This window comes from Dreissena polymorpha, chromosome 14 (genome assembly GCF_020536995.1).
Source record: "Dreissena polymorpha isolate Duluth1 chromosome 14, UMN_Dpol_1.0, whole genome shotgun sequence".
Lineage (NCBI taxonomy): Eukaryota > Metazoa > Mollusca > Bivalvia > Myida > Dreissenidae > Dreissena > Dreissena polymorpha.
In genome coordinates this window covers 56,979,466-57,005,278 of record NC_068368.1, presented here as the reverse complement: position 1 = coordinate 57,005,278, position 25,813 = coordinate 56,979,466, and the positions used below count along the sequence as shown (strand labels likewise).

General features: G+C 37.1%; 1 protein-coding gene across 6 annotated transcripts in view; it reads right to left on the bottom strand.

The window, feature by feature from the left end:
- Nucleotides 1-96: 96 nt before the first annotated feature.
- The window catches only part of LOC127858284 (crossover junction endonuclease MUS81-like), a 33,223-nt gene continuing 7,506 nt past the window's right edge, over nucleotides 97-25,813 (bottom strand). For 3 of the 6 annotated variants that reach the window (XM_052395274.1, XM_052395278.1, XM_052395279.1), the window contains exons 8-21: nucleotides 23,516-23,604; nucleotides 19,461-19,763; nucleotides 18,040-18,113; nucleotides 14,464-14,548; nucleotides 13,969-14,072; nucleotides 11,641-12,154; nucleotides 10,416-10,540; nucleotides 8,240-8,352; nucleotides 6,934-7,050; nucleotides 3,668-3,763; nucleotides 3,182-3,307; nucleotides 2,707-2,810; nucleotides 1,921-2,004; nucleotides 97-1,515 (exon numbers count right to left, since the gene is read on the bottom strand). In XM_052395274.1, coding sequence (XP_052251234.1) covers nucleotides 1,449-1,515; nucleotides 1,921-2,004; nucleotides 2,707-2,810; nucleotides 3,182-3,307; nucleotides 3,668-3,763; nucleotides 6,934-7,050; nucleotides 8,240-8,352; nucleotides 10,416-10,540; nucleotides 11,641-12,154; nucleotides 13,969-14,072; nucleotides 14,464-14,548; nucleotides 18,040-18,113; nucleotides 19,461-19,763; nucleotides 23,516-23,604 — 2,001 coding nt within the window. In that variant the 3' untranslated portion in view covers nucleotides 97-1,448. The other 3 variants (XM_052395275.1, XM_052395276.1, XM_052395277.1) reach the window with 3 other exon arrangements.

The following is a 25,813-nucleotide window of genomic DNA, read 5'->3' as shown; positions in this document are numbered from 1 at the left end:
ATCGATGTGGACGGACGGATGACGAACAAAGACTGATCCAAAAAGCTCACCTGAGAAATCAGGTGAGCTAAAAATCACTACACTAAGATACAGTACTTCAAATATATTTTTTTATTAATTGTGTGTCTTTTAAACTTACAATGTGACTGAATAAAAAAAACAGTTTCATAGGGAAATGATCAAAATTGCAACAGGATAAGTGACCTGAATTTAAAGACACTAAATCATGACACAGTATTTTTATTTCAAGCAAACAAACACAATTGTGTATGTCTCCTGGACGATGATGCAAGCACCGCAAAAGTAGAATCATAAAGATAACATACTTCAACATGTGTTAAAAATGTATGGGTTTTAAAAAACATAACAATTTGAAAGATAGAAAAACAAACAAAACCCCCAATTTCATTAGCAAATGACCCAAATGACAACAATCCAGTGATTTGAAAGTAAGGACACTAAACCTCCAAGTTTTTAACACAAACATTGTCAACGAAAAACAATAAACACAATACTTGTGGAGAAAACTGTAAAACAAAGTGAGTAACTAATGTATCTTCATGACCACAGTGCCAAAAAGTGCAAATATACTGTAAATAGGATAAGAAATAAATACTATGACTAGATACAAAATGACACAGGCAATCCAATTAATTATCTTACCTTTATGACATTAACCATACTGTTTTTTGTTTATAAAACAGATTTTTTGTAAATACATGACTGCTTATCACTGCCTCAACTTCAATATAAAATAGAAGTAACGCCAGAGATAACAATGCAAACATCCACATTTTGGTCCCATGTGGGCATGCCCATATTGCAATCATATGGGACCTATATTGTATGTCCATATAGGAGCCAAACAGGTACAAATATTGGCCACATTAAAATAGATTGATAGTTTGTATTTAATAAAAATGCTTCTTACGAAAAAAAAACAACAACAACAGGTATTTGAACCAAGTCAATTTTCAGTGATTTATAGAGTTAATGGAAAGTCAATTCAGAATACACAAATCTTTATAAAAACTCACCTAACAAACAAAGTCACATGCATCACAAAAAATACAAGGTATTAAAAAATAAATTTAACTACACCATAATTATATTGTCAATACACTTCAAATGTATGAAGGCAAAAATATTTGAGGGTACAAGATAACAAACAACATGAAAACATGTTAAAAATATCATTTAGTAAACACTGCTTATTTAAATTGAATTTCATCAACATTCAATAAAAATACATATGTACTAGTATTAGATTAGAAATGTATTTGTTATTATTATTGTTTCTGAAAAATTACATTTTATTAACTGACTTTCAAGTAAATATTTTTGCAACATACATGCTCAAACAAATTTACATGGAATAATGCATACAACTTAAAATAATTGCAATTAAATGTGTAAATTTGGCTCAAAGAAGCTTTGGTGTAGGGATGTTACTTGAGTGCAGAACGCGTGTTGTACAGTTGGTAGATCTGACGGCTCTGTTGACTGCCAAGGTTCCTGGATAAATGAAAATAGGTCTACAATAGGCTGCGTAGACTTATCGTTATTTAGAACGTACAAATTGTTCTGTGTTAATGATAAAAAGGATGAAAATGCTAATTAAATATTATTATATGTTTATTTAAATGAATTTAACATTCATTATAAAACTTATAATATACTTAAAACTATATTAAATCAGTGGCAGAAAATCAATATTTTAACAAACAACATTCACTTTGAGTTTACAAAGACTTCAGGCATCAACAAATATAATAATGACTTTGGGATTTATTCCAATGTTGCCAATTATTTTAGCTATACAGCAAGTACAAGACTCTTCAATTTTGCACTTTTTTTCAAGAATTCTCCTCCACCAGTATTCCTCTAAAATGGATAAGACAGTAAAATATCATAGCAAACCTGAGAGCTTTCCCACATTTCAACGTTGACAGCAAGTTTTCCTTCTCCTTTTCAGTAGCACACTTCTCATATGCTTTATAGAGGCTTAAAAACACACACAGACTGAATACATAGCATCTTGCGACGGTGTACAAGGACTACCACAGGTTGTTCATATCACAATATTTGTGTACATGCCCTTGAATTAGTTTAAATACTAGAGCTGTTTATGTTAAGTAACTTATGAGGATTGTGTAAAAACATAAAAGCTCTTTACTGCATCTACAAATAAACCATGTGGGTCATGATTGCCCTGCATTGCTGAATTCCTGAGTGATACTAGAATGACCTTAGCAAGGAGAGGGCTTGTTAGTTTTTGACTATGTTCAATACTGAAAACAAGTTAGCAGAGCTGGGTAGGGCCAATTTCAGCAACATAGTCAAGATTTGAATGAAGCTGGCAGATGACCACTAAATGATGTTACATACCAAATGCTGGCACTAAATCTCTGGGCCTAGTGGTTTCAGATGTTCTTTAAAAAAATTACAATATACATTCAGGCGAAACAAGTTACCCACAGGAAAGAACCAATTTTGACACCAGGGGCCAACTATTGCTCAAGTAGCCAAATACATGCTGTTCATATGAAGATGTATACAATACCTGCATAAAGAACGAGATGTCAAAACCCTATACATAAGACATTGAATTTATTTTAATTTCACAGTATTATTTTCTCATACGTCTGTTTTTCCTTTAGCTATAAAACTAAAACACTGAAGTGGCCCCCCGAGACAGGCACATACTGTGAGGGTGTGGGGTACAGGTTGATCACGGCCCTGGCCTTGTCTGCAGACATTCCATGGAGCTGTATGAGCTGCTTCCCAAACATCTCACGCACCGTCAATGCCTTCAGATAGACAATCACGGAGCTAGTTGCACAGACTAATCAATGATAAAACGTTCAGCTTTTATGGTTATTTTCCATGCAAAGGAAGACTCTTGTTTACAAATATTGAATTTAAGCAGAAAGTGTCTTTCCATATTAGCCTATGCAGACTGCACAGGCTAATCTGGAAGGACACATTAAGCACAGGCATCAAGCCCAGTTTTCACAGAACGCGGTTAAAATATTTGTTATAGGCCCTATTTTGGCCACAGGAATCAAAACAGTAGCAGGTAAAATTGATATAGAACAGCATTCCTGTACTACTATATACCTCAACATTTGCAAGGGAATAATTAACAGTTGGCATGAGAGAAAGCATAAGAAAAAAGGACCTTTGTTTTCACCGATCCCTTGTTGAACTCATCAAACACAGGAAGCCTCTGTTCTAGATCATCAACCTTTGTTACCAGCTTGGTTTCCTTTAGATCATCAATACTGCAGGAGTACAGGGTCTTATCCTGTAACAGGGAACCTATTCTGCATGAGTACAGTCTTATCCTGAAACAGGGAACCAAAACTGCATGACTACAGGGTCTTATCCTGTAAAAAGGAACCAACACTGTGTGAGTACAGGGTCTTATTCTGCAACAGGGAACCAATAATGCACGAGTACAGGGTCTTATTCTGTAACAGGGAACCAATACACATGAGTACAGGGTCTTATCCTGTAACAGGGAACCAGCACTGCATGAGTACAGGGTCTTATTCTGAAAACATGAAACATAATTACAGCATTTACATTTAGTCACAATTGATTCAGAATGACAAATAAGAGGTCAACAATAATGCAGCCCCCTTCAGTTGCAGGCAGTACTCACTCTGAAGCAGCTTTGTAGGTATCTGGTGAACATGGTGAGGAATGCAACACTCTCCTTGGAGTCCCTTGTCCTCTTCACCTTGAACCCATCTATCACCTGTGAGAGGAGCAATGTATACATCAGGAACACAACCTATCTATCACCTGTGAGAGGAGCAATGTATACATCAGGAACACAACCTATCTATCACCTGTGAGAGGACCAATGTATACATCAGGAACACAACCTTTCTATCACCTGTGAGAGGAGCAATGTATACATCAGGAACACAACCTATCTATCACCTGTGAGAGGAGCAATGTATACATCAGGAACACAACCTATCTATCACCTGTGAGAGAAAACAAGGTTAAACCCATCTATAACCTGTGAGGTGAAAACAAAGTATGTATCAGGCACATTTGTCTCTCATCATGAACAAGAAAAAACAAATATTGCTAACCATTTTTTATCTATGAATAAGTCAAGTTAAGGAATCCAAAGAGGCAAGAGGGACACAAAGACTAAGAACTCACCTGAGTTCCTTAACATGAATTATTGAAGACTTGATGATGTAGTTGTTTACTATATACGACCAAGATTCAAACAAAGCATTCATATTGTCTAGATAAATTCTTAAGTTTTTCTCAACATTTGACCTGGACCCAGTTGTTCACTAGGTTATTTTAACCCCTTGGTTAGCGCTAACCGCGGGTTAAAGTTATCCAAGCTGGCTAACTAACCAGTCTGGATAAATGCGTTGATGGAAATATTTACCCAGGCTGGATAACTATCCATGTTGGGTAAATTTATCCACTGGTTAACTTTTACACATATCCCATAATCCATTGTAAAAGCAATATGGCCGACATGTCGTCAAGCTATAAATAGGACAGCATATTCTGGGAAAAAGATTTAAAAACATTATAAATCGTAAATTTTAAATCAGTTATATTCAATCCATTAAATGTTTATAGATCATTGAAACAAGTATGTATTTTATGTATTGTATTTGGCATTTTATGTGATTCTGTAAATAAATTGCAAATGAAAACGTGTATAATTAACCTTTAACGCGATCATGAGTTTTAAGAAAGCAAATTATTTCGAACCTGCCATTTGTAAACGTTATAGCAATCATGGTATATAAGCATGGAATGCTTTGTAGAAGTTTCGATATTTCCGCCATTTAAAATACACATTCTTTTAACATTTTCATTTGACTGATATCGATTCCGCATTTCATCGTCATATAACACAACATTCAAAGAATTTTGGCGATTATTATGTGGATAACGATACAAATAAAATTCGGCTATTTTGTTTGTTTACATGGATACATTTTAACCAACCTTTAGACCAGGGTTAAATTTATCCAGACAAAACGCTGGATAAATTTAACCAACATGATGCAACAACACTTAACCAAAAAATTAACCCTTGGTTAAATTCATCCGACATTTATCCCAGGGTTAAAATTTACCCAGGTTTCGAACAACTGGGTCCAGGTGTTTTTGAGGAACATGACCCAGATTCATACTTGACCTAGATTTTTTTTTGTTACATTTTCGGACAAAGTTTTAATTAAGATTACACATAATTGTGGCATGTAGAGTGTTAACAATTTTTTTCCTAAGATTTGACCTGGTGACCAAACTTTTGGATGTGACCCAGATTCAAAATAGGCCTAGACATTGTCTTGATAAACATTCTGACCAATTTCTGTTTAAATTGGATGAAAAATGTGGCATCTAGAGTGGAATAGGGTTAAAAGTTGAAGACACATGCCACAAACGACAGGACATAGGGTGATCACAAAAGCTCCGCTTTAACATTTCATCTTCATGTCACATGTGATGGTCATGGTCTACATATCAAGTACTTGTTTTTTAACTATGGTATGCATATCAAATACCTGTGTGTTGGCTATGGTCCACATGTCAAGTACCTGTGTGTTAACTATGGTCTACATATTAAATACCTGTGTGTTGGCTATGGTCTACATATCAAATGCCTGTGTGTTTGCTATGGTCTACATATCAAATGCCTGTGTGTTTGCTATGGTCTACATATCAATAACCTGTATGATGGCTATGGTCTACATATCAAGTACCTGTGTGCTAGCTACGGTTTACATATCAAGTACCTGTATGATGGCTATGGTCTACATATCAAATGCCTGTGTGTTTGCTATGGTCTACATATCAAATGCCTGTGTGTTTGCTATGGTCTACATATCAATTACCTGTATGATGGCTATGGTTTACATATCAAGTACCTGTGTGATGGCTATGGTCTACATATCAATTACCTGTGTGTTGGCTATGGTCTACATATCAAATGCCTGTATGTTTGCTATGGTCTACATATCAATAACCTGTGTGTTGGCTATGGTCTACATATCAAATGCCTGTGTGTTTGCTATGGTCTACATATCAATTACCTGTATGATGGATATGGTTTACATATCAAATACCTGTGTGCTAGCTACGGTTTACATATCAAGTACCTATGTGTTTGCTATGGTCTACATATCTAGTACCTGTGTGTTGGCTATGATCTACATGCCCGATCCTGTGTGTTGGCCATGGTCCACATATCAAGTACATGTGTGTTAACTATGGTCTACATATCAATTACATGTGTGTTGGCTATGGTCTACATTCTGAGTGTGTGTTAGCTATGGTCAACATATCAAGAAACTGTGTGTTAGCTATGGTTCACATAATTTTATCTAGTACCTATATGTTTAGTTTAAACCTATTTATTTTAGCTCGATTGCGTCGAAAGCCTTAGGCTTATATAAACGCTCTCGAGTCCGTTTCCTGGGCCTAGAACCAGTACTTGGTGTCTTTGGGGGGAAATCTAAAGAACGCTCCCACGGTGGGGATCGAACCCGTGACCTCCCGGTCGCAAGGCGGACACCATATCCATTACACCACGGCGACTTATATGTTTGCTATGGTCTACATGCCCACTACCTATATGTTAAATAATTATGGTCTACATTCCCAGTACCTGTGTGTTGGGTAGGGTCTACATGCTCAGTACCTGTTTGTTGGCTATGGTCTACATATCTAGTACCTGTGTGTTGGCTATAGAATACATGCCCAGTACCTGTGTGTTGGCTATAGTATACATGCCCAGTACCTGTGTGTTGGCTATAGTATACATGCCCAGTACCTGTGTGTTGGCTATAGTACTGTATACATGCCCACTACCTGTGTGTTGGCTATAGTATACATGCCCAGTACCTGTGTGTTGGCTATGGTCTACATGCCCAGTACCTGTGTGTTGGCTATGGTCTGCTTGATAGTGGCCTCAGGCAGGCTGAAGTGCTGCATGGAGCCATACTCCTCTATCAGGTACATGGGGTGGTGCAGACCACACGCCTTCAGTCGGAACTGGGGGTGGAAAGATATGGTTATTAATGGATGAACCCAGATTGGTGTGAAAAATGTTGTTTAAATAACCATATTGTTGCACAAAAACATATAAAATGTATCTTTATTGCAATCAAACTAAGTTTTTGGACACAAAGTTTTTGACATTCTCTTTTTTAGCCCAAACAAATTCTTTTTACTGTTATTTTTCCGACAACAAGATTGCCTTTTATCAGTATTATACCTTTTTGCCTTAAAATGGTAACACATCAGTTGAGCTTTTCACAACCGTTACAGTATTTAAATCTGGCAGATTATTGCAAGAAGTCATTTGACTGTAACATGTGCTTAACTTGGATAAATAGGCATGTTGACAATTGTTTCACATGATATCTAATTACTTATGTTATGCAATTGAAAAAAAGGTGGTTAGGAATCAATAAAATCTGCTCAATATTTAAACGATTTTTTATTTGGCATCATTTCAAAAAACAGTTTGATGTCAGTTTGTACCAATAATGATAATCAGATGCTTTTGATAACAAGTGTTTCTATTATAAAAGCCAATTAATGATTAAGTTATCAGAGCCAGAATTTACAAGCGCACCATATCATTGATAGAGAACATCTGTAATGTATAGTTTATACAATATCCAGACGTCAATGAAATAGTTACATTATCAGGATGACCTCACATTTTCTGTTTTTTGGGAGTATTTTTGTGTATCTAAATATGCTGACATGAACAAAATTGTATTATTTTAAGTGTTAAAAAAATTGGAGTAATTACGGTACGCATAATTAATGCTTAAAACCAACCCTTAAATTAACGATAAACATAGTGGCTTTGCTGCTTAACGGCTGTAAAAAAACAAACTTGTTCTGAAATTCTCAAAGCAGGTAATGTTAAAATGAATGTTCATTCATTAATAATGAGTGTTTTTTTAAAAACTTAATTTGATTTCAGGTGATCATAAGTCAAACAATTTTAGAGAAGCAATTGTGGAAGATTGCATTTTCTTGCTTGCCACGAAATTTTTAAAGTTAGACGATGCATGATGACATTATTTCCAACCATTATCATACTGAATCAGATAAATGCTAATTCTGGCTTGCTGCCATTATCCGAATTATCATGTAGGTGGCATTGAAACATTTACTTGCTCTCAAGCAATCATTTAAGTATGCGGCCTAAATGCACAAGTGTCACCTTCTGTTCCTTGTAGCGGCCGTCTATACAGCTGCTTACAAGATCGTCCATCCTCTTCCTCTCTATGATGTAGTTCAACACCAGCTCTCTACCTGCTGGCCTCCCTAGAACACCTGGGTGTAAACAAATAAATAAATATGAGCTCCAGTCTATGAAAATGGGGTTAGTGCGTCAAGTTTTTATAGAACTTTTTATTTACAAAAGTCCTTTTTGAACAAAAATTCAGTCTAGGCAGAAAGTGTCTTCCATAATAAGTCTATATGTTAGTAACCATTTAAACCAGTCGCATCTTGAACTTGTAGCAGAAGTGAAGAGTACCTCCCCCCAAAACATGTATTAATACGTAGTTGGTTGAAACTAAGAAAAAAAAATTAACCCTGCTGCGTTGCGACTTTTTACCTAGTGTTAAATTTTCAGATAAACAAGAGGGCCTGAAAGGCCCAAGGTATCCCCCGCAACATATGCTTTGTTTGAGGATGGGTGCAAATTGGACAGATGAACATAATGATAGATGGACGGACGGAGGACAATAACACAAAACTAAGACAAAGGAAGGTTCTTAAGCCTTCACAATTTATTTAGGTGAATTAATAAGTCGTGCGTTTTCCACAAAAACATTCAACGAGTAAAAAGCATTTTTTCAAGATACAAAGGGCTATAACTCAGGTTTTAACAGATGGTGTACAATGCCATTTGGCGTGAATCATCCTCAGGACGGACAACGCCAAAACAATATCCCTCCGCCTCTGGCAGGGGATATATACTCATACCAAGTTTCAATGAAATCCGCCAAAGCACTTCCAAGATATGGCTCCGGACACAAAAGTGCCTATAGTAAAAAGCATTTTTTCAAGATACAAAGGGCCATAACTCTGTTTTTAACAGATGGTATGCAATGCCATTTGGCATGCATCATCCTCTTATGCATATATATACTCATACCAAGTTTCAATGAAATCCGCCAAAGCACTTCCAAGATATGGCTCCGGACACAAAAGTGCCTATAGTAAAAAGCATTTTTCAAGATACAAAGGGCCATAACTCTGTTTTTAACAGATGGTGTACAATGCCATTTGGCGTGCATCATCCTCTTATGCATATATATACTCATACCAAGTTTCAATGAAATCCGCCAAAGCACTTTAAAGATATGGCTCCGGACACAAAAGTGCCTATAGTAAAAAGCATTTTTTCAAGATACAAATGGCCATAACTCTGTTTTTAACAGATGGTGTACAATGCCATTTGGCGTGCATCATCCTCTTATGCATATATATATACTCATACGAAGTTTCAATGAAATCCGCCAAAGCACTTCCAAGATATGGCTCCGGACACAAAAGTGCCGGATGGACGGACAACGCCAAAACAATATCCCTCCGCCTCTGGCGGGGGATTAAATATGTAGAGAACAACAATGCAATGTAACATCCAAAATATTAAAGCTTTCAGTCTTGTGATTTCAAGAAAAGATTTTGAAGTCATGATTTGATGTAACTAATTATAGGGCAAAAATACAATTTTATTTTTTATACCAAATATAATACATCTGGATGTTGCAGAAGATGAGATGTATATTTTTGCTTATAATGTATAGTTATAATAACAAGAAATTCTCAGATGAAAAAAGGGTATAATTTATTAAAGTTTTAACGCAAAATGAAACATATTGCACATGCACAATTTTGTATCATATAGAATGATGCTTGACAGTTTGCATGTAGTACTTGTATCATATGGAATGATGCTTGACAGTTTGCTAAAATTGCATGTTGTACGCTGAAAAGTGTTTAAGAAAGCCTGCTGGCAAGTTTCTATCTACAAACAGACGAACACGTTTCCATGGTGATCCCAGTTTACACCCCTTTACTCTTTAATGGGGTCTTTGATAACTTTTCCGCATTGAAATTTGTTAAGTCACAAGCATCGTAGCTGGTTAACAAGTTGTAGCTCAATCACACCAGCTTAGTGGAATGGTCCCCTGATCAACAGTTACCATTTGAAACAAGCTCTACCAACTGGGCTAGCCAAGTAGCGTCCAATACACCTTCCCCAGTTACCTGGTGCCAGCCGGGTCTTCTCCCTAGCAACCCACAGGATATCACCTTCCCCATTTACCTGGTGCCAGCCGGGTCTTCTCCCTAGCAACCCACAGGATATCACCTTCCCCAGTTACCTGGTGCCGGCCGGGTCTTCTCCCTAGCAACCCACAGGATATCACCAACATGCAGCTTCCTGAGGTCACACTCCACTCCATTCTTGATGAGGTCGGGGAACAGGGTCTTACTGCTGCCCTTGCTCCTGAATTGATTCGTTGAAAATATAAATAAGCTGGCTATATATAAAGTTTCCTCAAGATTGCAGACAATATTTATTGACTAGAAACCACCTGTATAATGCCTGAATACTTGCCTGCCAGCCATACCCTACTCTAATTATCACAAGGAAAACAAATCAGGGTCCGTATTCACCAACCCATCCTTAGACTTAAGAATAAAGAATATACTTGAAACCAAGAAAAACGTGTTCAGTGTTTAAATATATACAGACGTCCACTGGTGATTATGTCAGTAACAAAATGTTCTACATGAAGAATGATATAGATAGAGATGTTTACTGCAGAGTTTGACTCAACATTAAAGGAATTCGAGAATATTCTAATTTAAAGAATATTCTTTATTCTTAAACTTAAGTCTAAGAATTGTTTGGTGAATACGGGCTCAGGTGTAAATAGATATATTGGTTTCCCTAGCTTATCTATTTATATTCAAACATGATCATAGTATAAATATTTTCACTTGTGGCCGCGCACATATTTAAATATTAAAACCTCTCAAAACATGAAATAATCTTTTTAAAGGCTGATCACTTGTCACCCGTTTTTTGCTTTGTAAATTCGCTTAACAGTCACTTCTATCAAGACATGTATTTTTCCAAAGTCCAAATAACAAGCTGTTATAATATTATTTTGTAGAAAAATAACTGCTTTAAATATACATATAATTATTATTACAACAAAGAGGCTAGTGATTGTTAATAAAAAACTAAATGATAACGATTCTACAACATCAAGCATCATTATACTAGTATAACAAAGTTGCCACAATATTCAACTATTAAAATATTATATTCGCTCATAGCAAAATCTTCATAGCTGTTTTAAGTGGGTGAGTGCCTTTTTTCACATGTGCCAACCTATAGTTCAAAATGTAAATCAATCATCTATGAAAACCAACAAATACATCAATTTTTGTGATTTGTTTTGGTATAAAATACTTTTATCTTGAATTTTATTTGTTTACATTTAGAAAATATTCTGTTTTCAATTGATGATTTTCCCTTTCAATAATTTGAGAGAATTTCTTTACACTTAATTGCAACATGGGAAAAACTACACTTACGAGCCATAGAATTCAGCGTTGTCAATGCACAGCACGATATCAAACTCTCCTGGTCTCAGCACAAACAATGGCGTTTGGTCCGTGGCATCAGATCCAATAGAGCTTAAACTCTTGATAGAATTCTGAGAACAACTGGCCTGTGAATCAACTGATAGAGATGCACTGCCTGTCTTCAAGCGATCAAAAATGCTCACTGCGTCACAACTTCTACTGCTGTACCCATTCTCCACAGGTTTCTTGACTAAATTTTGTTGATTCTTTCTTGCTTGAAATGTGTGTTTTGATTTTGGCAATGGAGGAAGGGAATCCAGGGAACTTTCTTCAGAATCGATGAATACCACATTTGTGTCCATACTCCCTGATGACTTTGGGGGGCTTTTCATGGTTTCTAATACTGAAGATTTTACCAGGGGAAGTAATTGTGGTGAGGTGGAATTATTTATCTTTGATTTTGAAGGCTTTGGTTGTTTAGGTTCTTTACTTTTGACTGGCATTGCAGAGATTGGCTCTGAAACTGAATTTCACTGAATTAAAAAAACATTTTTCACTAATTTTTTTATTATACATTCAGTCATAATGCTTAACCTTGGTAAAATATTAATTGAACAATATGTAGGAGTTCACAAGTACAATATATTCAGATAGAATAAAATCTTAAAGTTATATTTATATTTTTTTTACAAGTTGAAGATATTCAAACAAGATGTGTTTGTGAAACACTATGTCCCCCCATATATTTGACCTTTGACCTTGAAGGATGACCTTGACCTTTCACCACCCCGAATGTGCAGCTACATGAGATACACATGCATGCCAAATATAAAGTTGCTATCTTTAATATTGCAAAAGTGTATATTAAATGAGCGATTTTGACCCATATATTTGACCTTGAAGGATGACCTTGACCTTTCACCACTCAAAATAAGCAGCTCCATGAGATACGCAAGCATGCCAAATATGAAGTTGATATCTTCAATATTGCAAAAGTTATGGCAAATGTTAAAGTTTGACTCAAACCAACAAACAAACCAACAGACAGGGCAAAAATAATATGTCCCCCACTATAGTGGTGGGGGACATAACAAGAGCTGTCAGAGGACAGCACGCTCGACTATTCGAGTGCTTGACATTATAACGTAAGCCATCATGGGGAAATTGTTTATATTAAATAATTTATAAGACAATCTTTCAAAAATAAAAAAAGGAAAAAAAAATTATTTTTTTTTTTGGGGGGGGGGGGGGGTAGGGGGGTATAATGTGGGGTGTGGTAATTTATTAGATGATGTTTAAAAAAAAATAAAAAAAAATTGGGGTGGGGTAGGGGGGGGGGGGTGGGGGGCTGAGAGGGGGTATAATGTTGGATGGGGTAATTTATTAGATGATGTTAAAAAAGTAAAAAAATTGGGGGGGGGGGGTGGGGGGGGTTGGTGGGGGGGGTGCGGAAGGGATTCTGGGTAGGGGCTTGGGGTATTGTTTGGGTGGAATCCATTGTGGTATTCAGGTAAGTGTTGTTTTGTCAAAGTAATAATAAAATGTGATCATAAATAAAGAAGTTATGGCAATTTAATCAAAATGTTCAATTATCTAAGTGTAAAAGGGGCCATAATTATGTAAAAATGCTTGATACAGTGGTCTGCTCTTGTTTATAGGTTGGGTTCATGTTGGTAAACAAGTATGCAAAATATAAAAGCAATATGTCAACGGATATAGAAAATATTTGGGGTAGTACACAAACTTTACATGTAACATAGATTTATCAATAATATGCATATTCTAAGTATAAAAGGGGCAATAATTATAACAAAATGCTTGATAGAGTTGTCTGCTCTTGTTTATAGGTTGGGGTGATGTTGGTAAACAAGTATGCAAAACATGAAAGCAATATGTCAAGGGACAATGAAAATAAATGGGGTAGTACAAAAACTTTAACATTTGCTGCATATTCTAAGTGGAAAAGGGGCCACAATTATGACAAAATGCTTGATAGAGTTGTCTGCTCTTGTTTATCGGTTGGGGTCATGTTGGTAAACAAGTATGCAAAATATGAAAGCAATATGTCAAGGAAGAAAGAAAATATTTGGGGTAGTACGAAAACTTTAACATTTGCACGCAGACGCTAACGCAGACGCTAACGCTCACGCTGACGCCGGGGTGAGTAGGATAGCTCCACTATATATATTTCATATATAATAGTCGAGCTAAAAATGTTACAAAACAATAATAATACTCATAAAATGTATAATTTTTGTTTCAATCCCCACTAAAATTAAGTCAACATACAAGCAAAACACCTTTTAAGTCAAAACAGAAGAGCCATCATGTCATTACCAGATGTAGGTTGTAAATCTGTCGTCTGCTTGGGAGCCATGGCAACCACATCTGCAGTGTCTGTGTTGGAGAGATAGGCGTAGGCCCAGTCCCCTACCACCGGGCTGAAAATCAAGGATTGACTGTTGGAATTGTGTCGGTAGACACAGATAATTCTTAAGGTTAGTTTTAAACCATTAATTTTTGCTCTTTTACATCGTAAGCATACGGTTGCTGCAGCTCTCTTGAGTCCATTTCCTGGGAAGAACTACCGGTAGTACTAAAAGGCTTCACTTTAATATGCAATCTATAGAAATTGGGAAATGAAAAGCATGAAGTAGTAACTATATATTTTCTATTATTCAGAACAAAATTTTTGTTGTTAAACTACTCCAATGCAATAAACAATGCACAGCATTATTTGTAGTGAAGCAAAGTTTTGATTACAATGCCAAATTTCTTAGTAAGATAATTAAAGGCTCTTATTTGCTAACTGCTCAGTGTTTCCAGTAATACCGAGTAGGTTCCAGTTTGAACTTTAGTCCTGACTGCAGTAGTGCTGAGTAGCTGCACTTGACCAGAAATCCAACACCAAGCACCCCTGCAATAGGACAGAGAAACACATATGAACCAGGTTCTGGGAAAACAGGGTTTAATGCATGTTCGTAGTGTCGGCTCAGATTAGCCTGTGCAGTCCCCACACATTACTCAGGGACCACACTCTTTGTGTTAAAGATATTTTTGGTTTTAAGGAGAAAATGATGTGTAGGCGGAAAGTTTTTTCTATGATTTGCAATTAGCCTGTGCAGACTATATAAAGGCTACTCTGAGAAAATACTTGACTTACATTCCTATTACCCAATTTTCCCAGAGCAGGACAAGAGCTTTCATACAATAGGGAATATTCCCTCACCTTTTTGTCTCAGCTATGTTCAAATTTTTGTGTGTGTATTTCTTGTTCCTGATCCCCCCCCCCCCTGCAGAGGACATGAGCAGACCAGTTTAAAGGACTGGATTTCCTAATATGCAAGTTTCAAACCTACAAGATTTAGCCTTGATAACCCATATTATTGTCAAGAATTGCCATGGAAAATTTCAGAGTAAAAATTCACAAGTAAATTTCTGAGCAATTATAAAAGCATGAGTAACAGCTCTTGCAAAATGCACTTTCCATTGTTGAGATCTATCTACTAACGAAATTTTAAGTTCAGACCTCATATAGTTTGCAATATATTATGCCCTGTTCAACATTTTGATGCAATTAATGAACAAAGGGCAATAACTAAGATGGAAGCCAAGGTTATGGTTCATGTACACTGCATATCCCAATAATGCCATCTACCTTCCTTTAAAGTTTCAATACCTCTTATGGTTTTCAAGATATTATCCGTACAAAATGTAACTGAAATATAAACAACAAGAGATGTGTTTGTCAGAAACACAATGCCCCCTAATGCGCGGCTTTGAATTATTTGTTTGACCTTTGACCTTGACCTTTCACCACTCATAATTTGCAGCTCCATGAGATACACATCCAGGCCAAATATCAAGTTGCTATGTCAATATTGCAAAAGTTATGAAGAAGGTTGAAGTTTTGGTTAAAGTTTTTGAATTTGTTTTTTTGACCTTGAAGGATGACCTTGACCTTTCACCACTCAAAATGTGCAGCTCCATGAGATACACATGCATGCCAAATATCAAGTTGCTATCTTCAATATTGCAAAAGTTATGACCAAGGTTAAAGTTTTGGTTGAAGTTTTGGGACACACACACACACACACACACACACATACAATGACAGACAGGCCAAAAACAATATACCACTGATCTTTCGATCAGGGGGCATAAAAAGCAATAAATCTACAGTATGGAAGAAAATATTAAGAGTTCTTCTGCACTGCACAGCCCAATAATGAGATCTAGCTACCAGTTTTAGTTTCAATATAATACCTCTTTTAATTTGAGATATACACACACAAAATTACATTTAAATATTCACAAATGGCACAATAGCTCTTAAAACTTTGGAGAAAGAGTAAAGGTTTTAGTGCAAGGTGTAATTCCTTAATGTGATCTACCTATCTATGAAGTTTCAAATAGATACCCTCTAATAATTTTCAAGATTTGTCTCTGACAAAATTTAAGTAAACACTAAATTAATAGGTGATTACTATAAAAACAAGAGCTGTCTCCATAGGATGACATATGCCCCTGATAAACGCTTTGATAAAAGTTATGAGCATTTTTCGAAACCTAAACGCGGACCCTAAATTCAAGGTCAAGGTCAAAGGGGTCAAAATTTGTGTGCGTATGTAAAGGCCTTGTCCATATACACATGCATACCAAATATGAATGTTACATCTGAAGCGACATAGATGTTATGAGCATTTTTCAAAACCTAAATGCAGAGTGTGACGGACAGACGGACGGACGGTGCGATCACTATATGCCCACCTTCTGGGGCATAATTTGAGAGAAAGAGTAATGGTCCAAAAGTCGCTCAATGTCAATATCAAAATGGTGATATGGGTGTTATGATAGTTCGCAAAGACAACTTCCATGTAAGTATCATGGCTGAAAAAGATGCATTTATGATGTTACTCAAAACTTGTCACTTAGGGTTAACTTTGTATCGACAGATGATCAAATAAACAAACAGGACAATCGTTATATACCTCCCAACATCAGAAATTACTGGGAACATAAAAGTGGTCTCTAGAATGGTGACAAATTTAAAGTTGATGACACACAACAACAGACATAGATTATTTCTAAGGGACCACCTTAAACACTTCATGCTCAGGAGAGCTAAACATAGTCATTACCTACAATTTAGATGGGTTTTTATGCTATTAAAAAAGGCCGTAAAATGGACCCAATCCCAATGCAAATGGACACGGTCTTAAACCAAAATTGTAAAAACAAATCCCGACTTCCAAAAAGATATAAAACAAGAGCTGTCTCCATTGGAAGACATATGCCCCCGAAAAAAAGCTTTTTCGAAACCTAAACGCAGATTTCGAAACCTTAATGCGGACCCTAAGGTCAAGGTCAAAGGGGTCAAAATTTGTGTGCGTATGGAAAGGCCTTGTCCATATACACATGCATACAAATATGAAGGTTACATCTGAAGCGACATAGAAGTTATGAGCATTTTTGAGACAAATTTTTTATGATTCAAGGGCAGTAACTTGAAGTGCCAGGGTAAATTTGGCTGATTATCAAAGTTGACCTAGATTTTATTGCCTTACATATTTTTATGAAGTTTGGTGAAGATCCAATGACAAGTGCTTGAGTTATAAAGCGGAAACGAGAAAAAAAACCTTTTTTTTTAGATGATTCAAGGGCCGTAACTCAGGAGTGTCTGGGTCAATTTGGCTGATTATCAAACTTGACCTAGATCTTTTGACCTTACACATTTTCATGAAGTTTAGCAAAGATCCTATGACATTTGCTCCAGTTATTGAGCGGAAAAGAGAAAAAACAAACATTTTTTTAGATGATTCAAGGGCCGTAACTAAGCAGCGTCTGGGTCAATTTGGCCGATTATCGAACTTGACCTAGATGTTATTGCCTTACACATTTTTATGAAGTTTGGTGAAGATCTGATGACAATTGTTCAAGTTATTGAGCGGAAACGAGAAAACCCTCCAATTTTACGATGAATCAATGGCAGTAACTCAAGAGTGTCTGTGTCAATTTGGCCGATTATCAAACTTGACCTAGATGTTATTGGTTTACACATTTTCATGCAGTTTGGTGAAGATCTGATGACAATTGCTCGAGTTATTGAGCGGAAACAAGAAAAAACCCAATTTTACGATAATTCAAGGGCCGTAACTCAAGAGTGTCTGGGTAAACCTATGTTCTGGGGGTATAAAAATATATAAAGAAAGAAGAGTCTGATGATTATAACTATAATTTATGTTATTTTGTCTGATGTGTCAATATTTGTTGATATAAAACATCCCAATTTGGTCAATTTTGTCGACGAAAATTTCCAAATTTGTTATAGATTTTAAAAATCCCAATTTGATCAGACTCCCTTTCCTAAAATGGCTAGAGAAACCCCTGATAATTTTGTTGGCTTACCATCAATAGTGACAGCAGCTCTATCCTTGTTGGTTTCTTCAGTGCCTTCATCTGAGACATAACAGTACTGCAACCTGAAAACACAGAAACCCTTGAACTATTGTAAAGAATGTTTCATCAAGACTGGTTGAAGAATGTGGCCTTGAGAGTGGTAACAAGCTATGAGTTGGCTAAACACACCACAAGCTGAATACCAAAGGGCAAAGACTGATCATAATACCTCAAAATGAGCAGTTCTACAACAAATGTGTATCCAGCTATATTATACAGGAGTGCCAACTTGTCTCAAAATACGTTTGTACGCCCACCCGTCTTAAGATCTTGATTACATGTGTCTGTGAAGGATGTATTAATTTGTTGTATAAATGATTGCATAGAAAATCATAGAAACAACAATGCAATGGAAATGCCATGAAAGCACATTTTCAACATGCTACATAATTATTAATCTAATTTAATTAAAATCATTAATTTGCAATGTCAAAGTAGGCTGGAAGACTACAGACAACATTTCAGCATAGTTCCTCAAACAAAACTCAAGTCATTAAGCAGACACTGTTTTCCTATTAAGTACCATGACCTTTATCCAAGTGGCCAACATTGCAATCTCTACCAAGGTCTATATGAAAGCAACCTACACACAAAGTTTGAGTTCAATGCCTCCATCCAAACTGCCTAAACTTCATTATTAATTGGAAACAGTTTTCTATTTTTAGTAACATTGACCTTGACCTGGGCCCAATAAGTCCCCAATACAACTGCTAGATCTCCATTCAAGCTTTGCTATTTCTTATTTCATGATTGGTAAATGCAAACTAAGCTGACACAATTGTTTTGCAAATTTGGGATAATTTAAGGGCCATTTTTCAGAAATGCTTCATGAAATTAAATTCATTTTGAACTTGGTGTAGGTTATATGCCCAAAAACATTGCCACATACTGTAGTTTCATGATTTAAAATGTTTGACTATATCAGCACACATCCTTCTCCCAGTTGCTGTCCGCCTGCCATGGCTGTTTCCAAGATGTGCCTTTTTTTAAAAACAGCATATAACAAGAAACCGTCGGAGACAGGTGATGCTCCCCAAAGTTTTTTTTTGTCACAATATTGCACTATATATTCAGATAAAAGGAAATGTCTAGTAGTTGGGGGGACAAGAATTGCACTATATGTACAGTTTATAGAAAATTTCAAAGGGCCATAACTCTGTGAAAAATCATCCGACCAGAACCGGCTGATAATATGCACATCTCTTGGTAGTGAAGCTTCCCATAAAGTTTAATTGAATTCCGGTCATTAATTGCTGAGAAATAGCCCGGACAAAAATTGTGCACTAAAGGATGGACACACACACGGACGGACGAAGTAGCGACTATATGCTCCGCCCAAAAATTTTGGGGGGAGCATAAAAATAACTAACCGCGATGAAACAAAATGGGCATCAGTGTAAGACCCTTCATTAATCAATCCACTGTAATCCTCGGCGTCATCATCATCATCCCAGGGCATCCTGGGTAAACTCCTCTTCTTCAGTGCCTCATCCATTGACACAGTTCCTGTAGCACTGGACGGCATATTCGGCAAGATGGAGGGCGGGGCAAGGCCTGGAGGCGTGTCCATTGATTGGAACTGTACAGAGCCATTAGCGTTCAGATGTTCCCCAGTCGCCTGCACTGCCTCTATCCTCTGGGCAAGCAGGACTCCAGCGTCAGTCAGATTGTACCTGGAAACAAATTGACCAGTTCACAACACATAGTACACATGAACAATTATGCAAATTCTCTTAATTTGCTTAATTTCAAGGGCCCAAGTCTGCAAATAATATAGCAACATACATTAGTAATACATTTTTGCACTTAGTATAAACAGCATATCTATGAAGATTCATATTGATATGCTGAACACTGAGACACTAGTTGGCGACACAAAGTAAGCCCTTAGTAGGACAGACCAACTGGGTGATTTAAATATAATCCCCTATACTTTGTGTTAGGGGTATGAAAATGATGCAACAGTTTTGAAGTACTGTTATTGTTTTACTGTAAAAGAGGCTAATCTCCAGGAGAAATATATATTTGCATTTCTAGTTCTAAATGTGTTATTTTTTTAAAACAGCCTGAATGAAATAGAAAGAATGCTTTTTGTACACACGTAAAACCTAGCTTTACATTGTTCCTTGATGACAAGCCCCTTCTTCATGAACGAGCAACTTTAAGTGTGATACCCTACAAGTATATGCCCAGCACCCATTCAAAATGGAGTCTTATACACTGGATTACATGTACTCTGAAATCCTGAATGCTCAATAGAAAAATTCCATCAGGTTAACAGCCTGCAAATTATCTTTTGTCTTTCACACTACACAAAAGTTTAAGAAGGCATGAATATTCAGATTGGTTTAGATTTAGTAAGGAAAGTTAGATCATACAAAGAATATTAAAAAAAAGAATAAATCTGGGTGGTTTGTATATATATTGAATAACAGATCACCAAGGCTGTTGGCTAGGGCAGCGGTTGGTACGCAGGCTGTTCACCTGAAGTGCCTTCAATGCCTGTTAAAACATGAGAGTTTGGTTGAGGATCTTCTTACTGGGCAGGCGAGGTTCATGAGTACAGCGGCTTTCCCCCACAACACAAGACCACACCAAAATGATAATATCTTTCAATAAAACACAAATGGTTGGAAATTGCAGCTATAATAAACAAGAGCACCGCCTTGCGGGTGCAGACCGCTCATCTATTTTCTTTTTAAAGGTGAAGGGACTCTTATTTTCAATCACAAAGGAGGGAGGAGTGGAGTGAAGAGGGGTGTATAGTGTGGGGTTGTGGACATTTATTACATTATCTTCCAAAAAAGCGAAAAAAAAAAAAAAAAAAAAAAAAAAAAATCGGGGGGGGGGGGGGGGGGGGGGGGTTTTGGGTGCGATGGTTGGACGGTATTTCAAACATAACCGTTTTAAAAAAAAATGAGGGGGGGGGGGGGTATAGTGTGAGGGTTGTGGTGATAATTTGTGAGATGATCTTAAAAAAAAAAAAAAAAAAAAAAAAAATCAAAAAAAAATTGGGGGGGGGGGGGGGGGGTGGGGGGGTGGGGTGGGGGTTATAGTGTGAGGGTGTGGTGGTCATTTGTGAGATGATCTTAAAAAAAAAAAAAATAAATAAAAAAAATTAGGGGGGGGAGGGGGGAGGGGGGGGGAGGGGGGGGAGGGCACGGGGGATGGTTTGGGTGAAGTCTATTGTGGTATGTCAGGTAAGAGTAGTTTCATCAAAGAATCAATCAAATCTAATCATAAATAAAGAAGTTATGGCAATTTTAGCAAAATTTAATAATTTGACCTTGAGAGTCAAGGTCATTCAAAGGTCAAAGTAAAATTCAAGTTGCCAGGTACAGTAACCTCATGATAGCATGTAAGTATTTGAAGTTTGAAAGCAATAGCCTTGATACTTCGAGTGGATCGAAACACAAAATTTAACCATATATTAAAAGTTACTAAGTCAAAAAAGGGCCATAATTCCGTAACAATGACAACCAGAGTTATGCAACTTGTCCTTTTACTGTACTCTTATGATAGTTTGTGAGTGTTCCAAGTATGAAAGCAATATCTATGATACTTTAGGGGTAAAGTGGACCAAAACATAAATCTTAACCAAATTTTCAATTTTCTAAGTATAAAGGGCCCATAATTCCGTCCAAATGCCAGTCAGAGTTACATAACTTTGCCTGCACCGTCCCCTTATGATAGTTCATAAATCTTGCAAGTATGAAAGCAATAGCTTTGATACTGTAGGAATAAAGTGGACCTAAACACAAAACTTAATCAAATTTTCAATTTTCTAAGTATAAAAAGGGCACATAATTCTGTCAAAATGCCAGTCAGAGTTACATTACTTTGCCTGCACAGTCCCCTTATGATAGTTAGTAAGTGTTGCAAGTATGAAAGCAATAGCTTTGATGCTTAAGGAATAAAATGGACCTAAACACAAAACTTAACCAAAATTGTCAATTTTCTAAGTATAAAAAGGGCACATAATTCTGTCAAAATGCACGCCAGAGTTATCTAACTTTGCCTGCCCAGTCCCCTCATGATAGTAAGTAAGTGTACCAAGTTTGAATGCAATAGCATTGATACTTTCTGAGAAAAGTGGACCTAAACGCAAAACTTAACCGGACGCCGACGCCAACGCCGACGCCGACGCCAAGGTGATGACAATAGCTCATAATTTAAAAAAAAAAAATAGATGAGCTAAAAATGTTCCCGAAATTCGTGAGTAAAATATTTAATAATTAATAAGGAGTGCTGGGATAGGAGTGAGATACCTTGATAGACTGCAATCCTTGACCACCAGCCCCTTCTTGATCAGTGAGCACCTTTAAGTGTGATCCCCTATTATATAGGAGTGAGATACCTTGCTAGACTGCGATCCTTGACAATCAGCCCCTTCTTGATCAGTGAGCACCTTTAAGTGTGATCCCCTATTATATAGGAGTGAGATACCTTGCTAGACTGCGATCCTTGACAATCAGCCCCTTTTTGATCAGTGAGCACCTTTAAGTGTGATCCCCTATTATATAGGAGTGAGATACCTTGCTAGACTGCGATCCTTGACAATCAGCCCCTTCTTGATCAGTGTGCACCTTTAAGTGTGATCCCCTATTATATAGGAGTGAGATACCTTGCTGGACTGTGATCCTTGACCACCAACCCCTTCTTGATCAGTGAGCACCTTTAAGTGTGATCCCCTATCATATAGGAGTGAGATACCTTGCTGGACTGCAATCCTTGACAATCAGCCCCTTCTTGATCAGTGAGCACCTTTAAGTGTGATCCCCTATTATATAGGAGTGAGATACCTTGCTAGACTGCGATCCTTGACAATCAGCCCCTTCTTGATCAGTGAGCACCTTTAAGTGTGATCCCCTATTATATAGGAGTGAGATACCTTGCTAGACTGCGATCCTTGACAATCAGCCCCTTCTTGATCAGTGAGCACCTTTAAGTGTGATCCCCTATTATATAGGAGTGAGATACCTTGCTAGACTGCGATCCTTGACAATCAGCCCCTTCTTGATCAGTGAGCACCTGTAAGTGTGATCCCCTATTATATAGGAGTGAGATACCTTGCTAGACTGCGATCCTTGACAATCAGCCCCTTCTTGATCAGTGAGCACCTTTAAGTGTGATCCTCTATTATATAGGAGTGAGATACCTTGCTGGACAGCAATCCTTGACAATCAGCCCCTTCTTGATCAGTGAGCACCTTTAAGTGTGATCCCCTATTATATAGGAGTGAGATACCTTGCTGAACTGCGCTCTTTGACAACCAGCCCCTTTTTGATCAGTGAGCACCTTTAAGTGTGATCCCCTATTATAAAGGAGTGAGATACCTTGCTGGACTGCGCTCTTTGACAACCAGCCCCTTCTTGATCAGTGAGCACCTTTAAGTGGTATCCCCTATTATATATGAGTAAGATACCTTGCTGGACTGCGCTCTTTGACCACCAGCCCCTTGTTGATCAGTGAGCCCATGGAAGACCAGGCAGTGTATCGGCAACCAGGGTCAGGCTGAAACAATAGATATCAGCCACACTCTGGGAAAACAGGGCTTAATGCATGTGCGTTCAGTGTTTTCCAACATTAGCTTGTGCGGTCCGCACAGGCTAATAAGGGACGACACTTTCCACCTAGACTGGATTTTTATTAAGAAGAAACTTTTTTTTAAATCCATAAAAGCGCACAAAGTGTCATACCTGATTAGCCTGTGCAGACTGCAATTAACACTTAACAATGCAATAACCCCTATTTTTGCAGAGAGTGGCTCATATATCTCTTGGAAAATATTGAAATAACACACACATGGGAAGCTGGTTAAAATAGACAACAGCAACAACTTTTCATTAAAGAATTTCAATGGACATTAGTTTTTGTAACAAACATTTATCTCCCCAAAAAGAACTTAATTATCTTTAATAGTCTCTATGCATAAGTTCTTTTCCAGATATGTTTTGAACCTTGAACTCCATGTGTTGTCTTAATCAACCCTAGAGGCTTGTTCATGCCTATGAAATATAATCTGATGTAGGTCTCCAACTGCACCAATTACTTTCAGATTAACGCTTTGCATGCTGGGAAATTCGTCCTCTGCTAAAATGTCGTCTGCTGAATTTCTTAAATTAGCATTTTCTTCGATTTTTTTCAAAGAATACTATCAGAGCAGCAAACAGTTTGGATCCTGATGAGATGCCACGCTCTGTGGCATCCCATCTGGATCCAAACTGTTTGCAAAGGCCTTCAAAATTCGGTTCCAGCACTGAAAAAGTTACCGGTAGTCAAAGAGTCAGAGGTAAATATGCACAAAAGTTAACTAGTGTAAAAACATTTAAACTAAAAGCATTTATCTTGTACCTAGTGACAATCCATCTTAAAATGGTGAACATTTGTGCCAAATTTAACTAAATTCTCTTTTCATAAAAAGTTTATTTCCTGACACAATTTGACCTTTGAATTCTAAGGGAAACCTTGTCCTTAAAAACGAAGGTTTGTTCTTGCACATAATATGTCCTCTTGATGTAATGATCATTTATGCAAATTTATTTCAAAATCCTATCTTGCACAATGAACGTATGGGCCAGACACAAAATGTTGTTTCACTATACACATAAAAGTAATATTCAAAAACTGCACGTGTTAAATTGGGCTTTGACCTTCAAGCAAGTGACATGGTTGTTGCCCATGACAAATCATCCTCACATCTAGAACATTTGGGCCACTTAAAAAAAATCACAACATTCACAATGAAGTTTTGGGATGGTAACAAACTTCGACCAGACAAACAATTGTTACCACCACACAAACAGCAGTTCTTCACTATGTCTCCCCACCAATATGTGAGGGCAACCCATACATTTTGTGCATTCAATAACACTGTTAAATTATATGATTGCATGATAAGCCCTGCCTAGTGGATATTGCTGCACGCTTGACAGTAAATGACACTAGTTAATGCAATTTTTTGAAAGCTATAAGACAAAATCCTCAAGACTACTTTTTTATATATAAACCTACAAACATATTAATATACAACTACTGTTTGGGTCTAGTTAGGCTGTAAATCGATGACATACCAACAGGTAATCAGACAATGCAATTCAAGTATTTGTCAAGGAATACATCTGCAACATGCAGGGTTGTCATTATGATTGTAAACAAATGATCATTTTGGAATAGCAAGCGATTCGGCTCGGGGTCATGGGGGCCGCCTAGGCCCCCTTGTAGGTCTAGGTCAAGGCCCTGGTATGGGGTTCAGGGGGGCAAAGCCCCCACCCCCGACCGAAAACGAATTCTAGACATTCAAGGGACAAAATACTGCTATTCTCAGAGCATACAAAGTTCAAATGAGGTCTAAAAAGAATAGAGAATTTTAACATTTTCACAATTTTAGTATACTGTACAATGTAATATTATATTATATTGATAGATCTTTGCATGTTCCGATTCTATCCATTACCTGATAATCCAGTATTATTATGATTTCTTTTTTTTTCAAAACCAAATTACGGCCAATATTGACGATGAATGTCATCCGCCATTTAACGCAAGTGCATATACAAATTGAATTGTGGGATTGGGGAATTCCCATTGAACATGCGTGAATCACATGACGCTATTTTAGAGCATTGAGAACCGTTTATATTTAGTAATTACGACAAATCAACGACTCGATCTAAACTGTTACATGTACCTCCTTTCAGAAAAGTTTGCGAAAGTGAAAGTG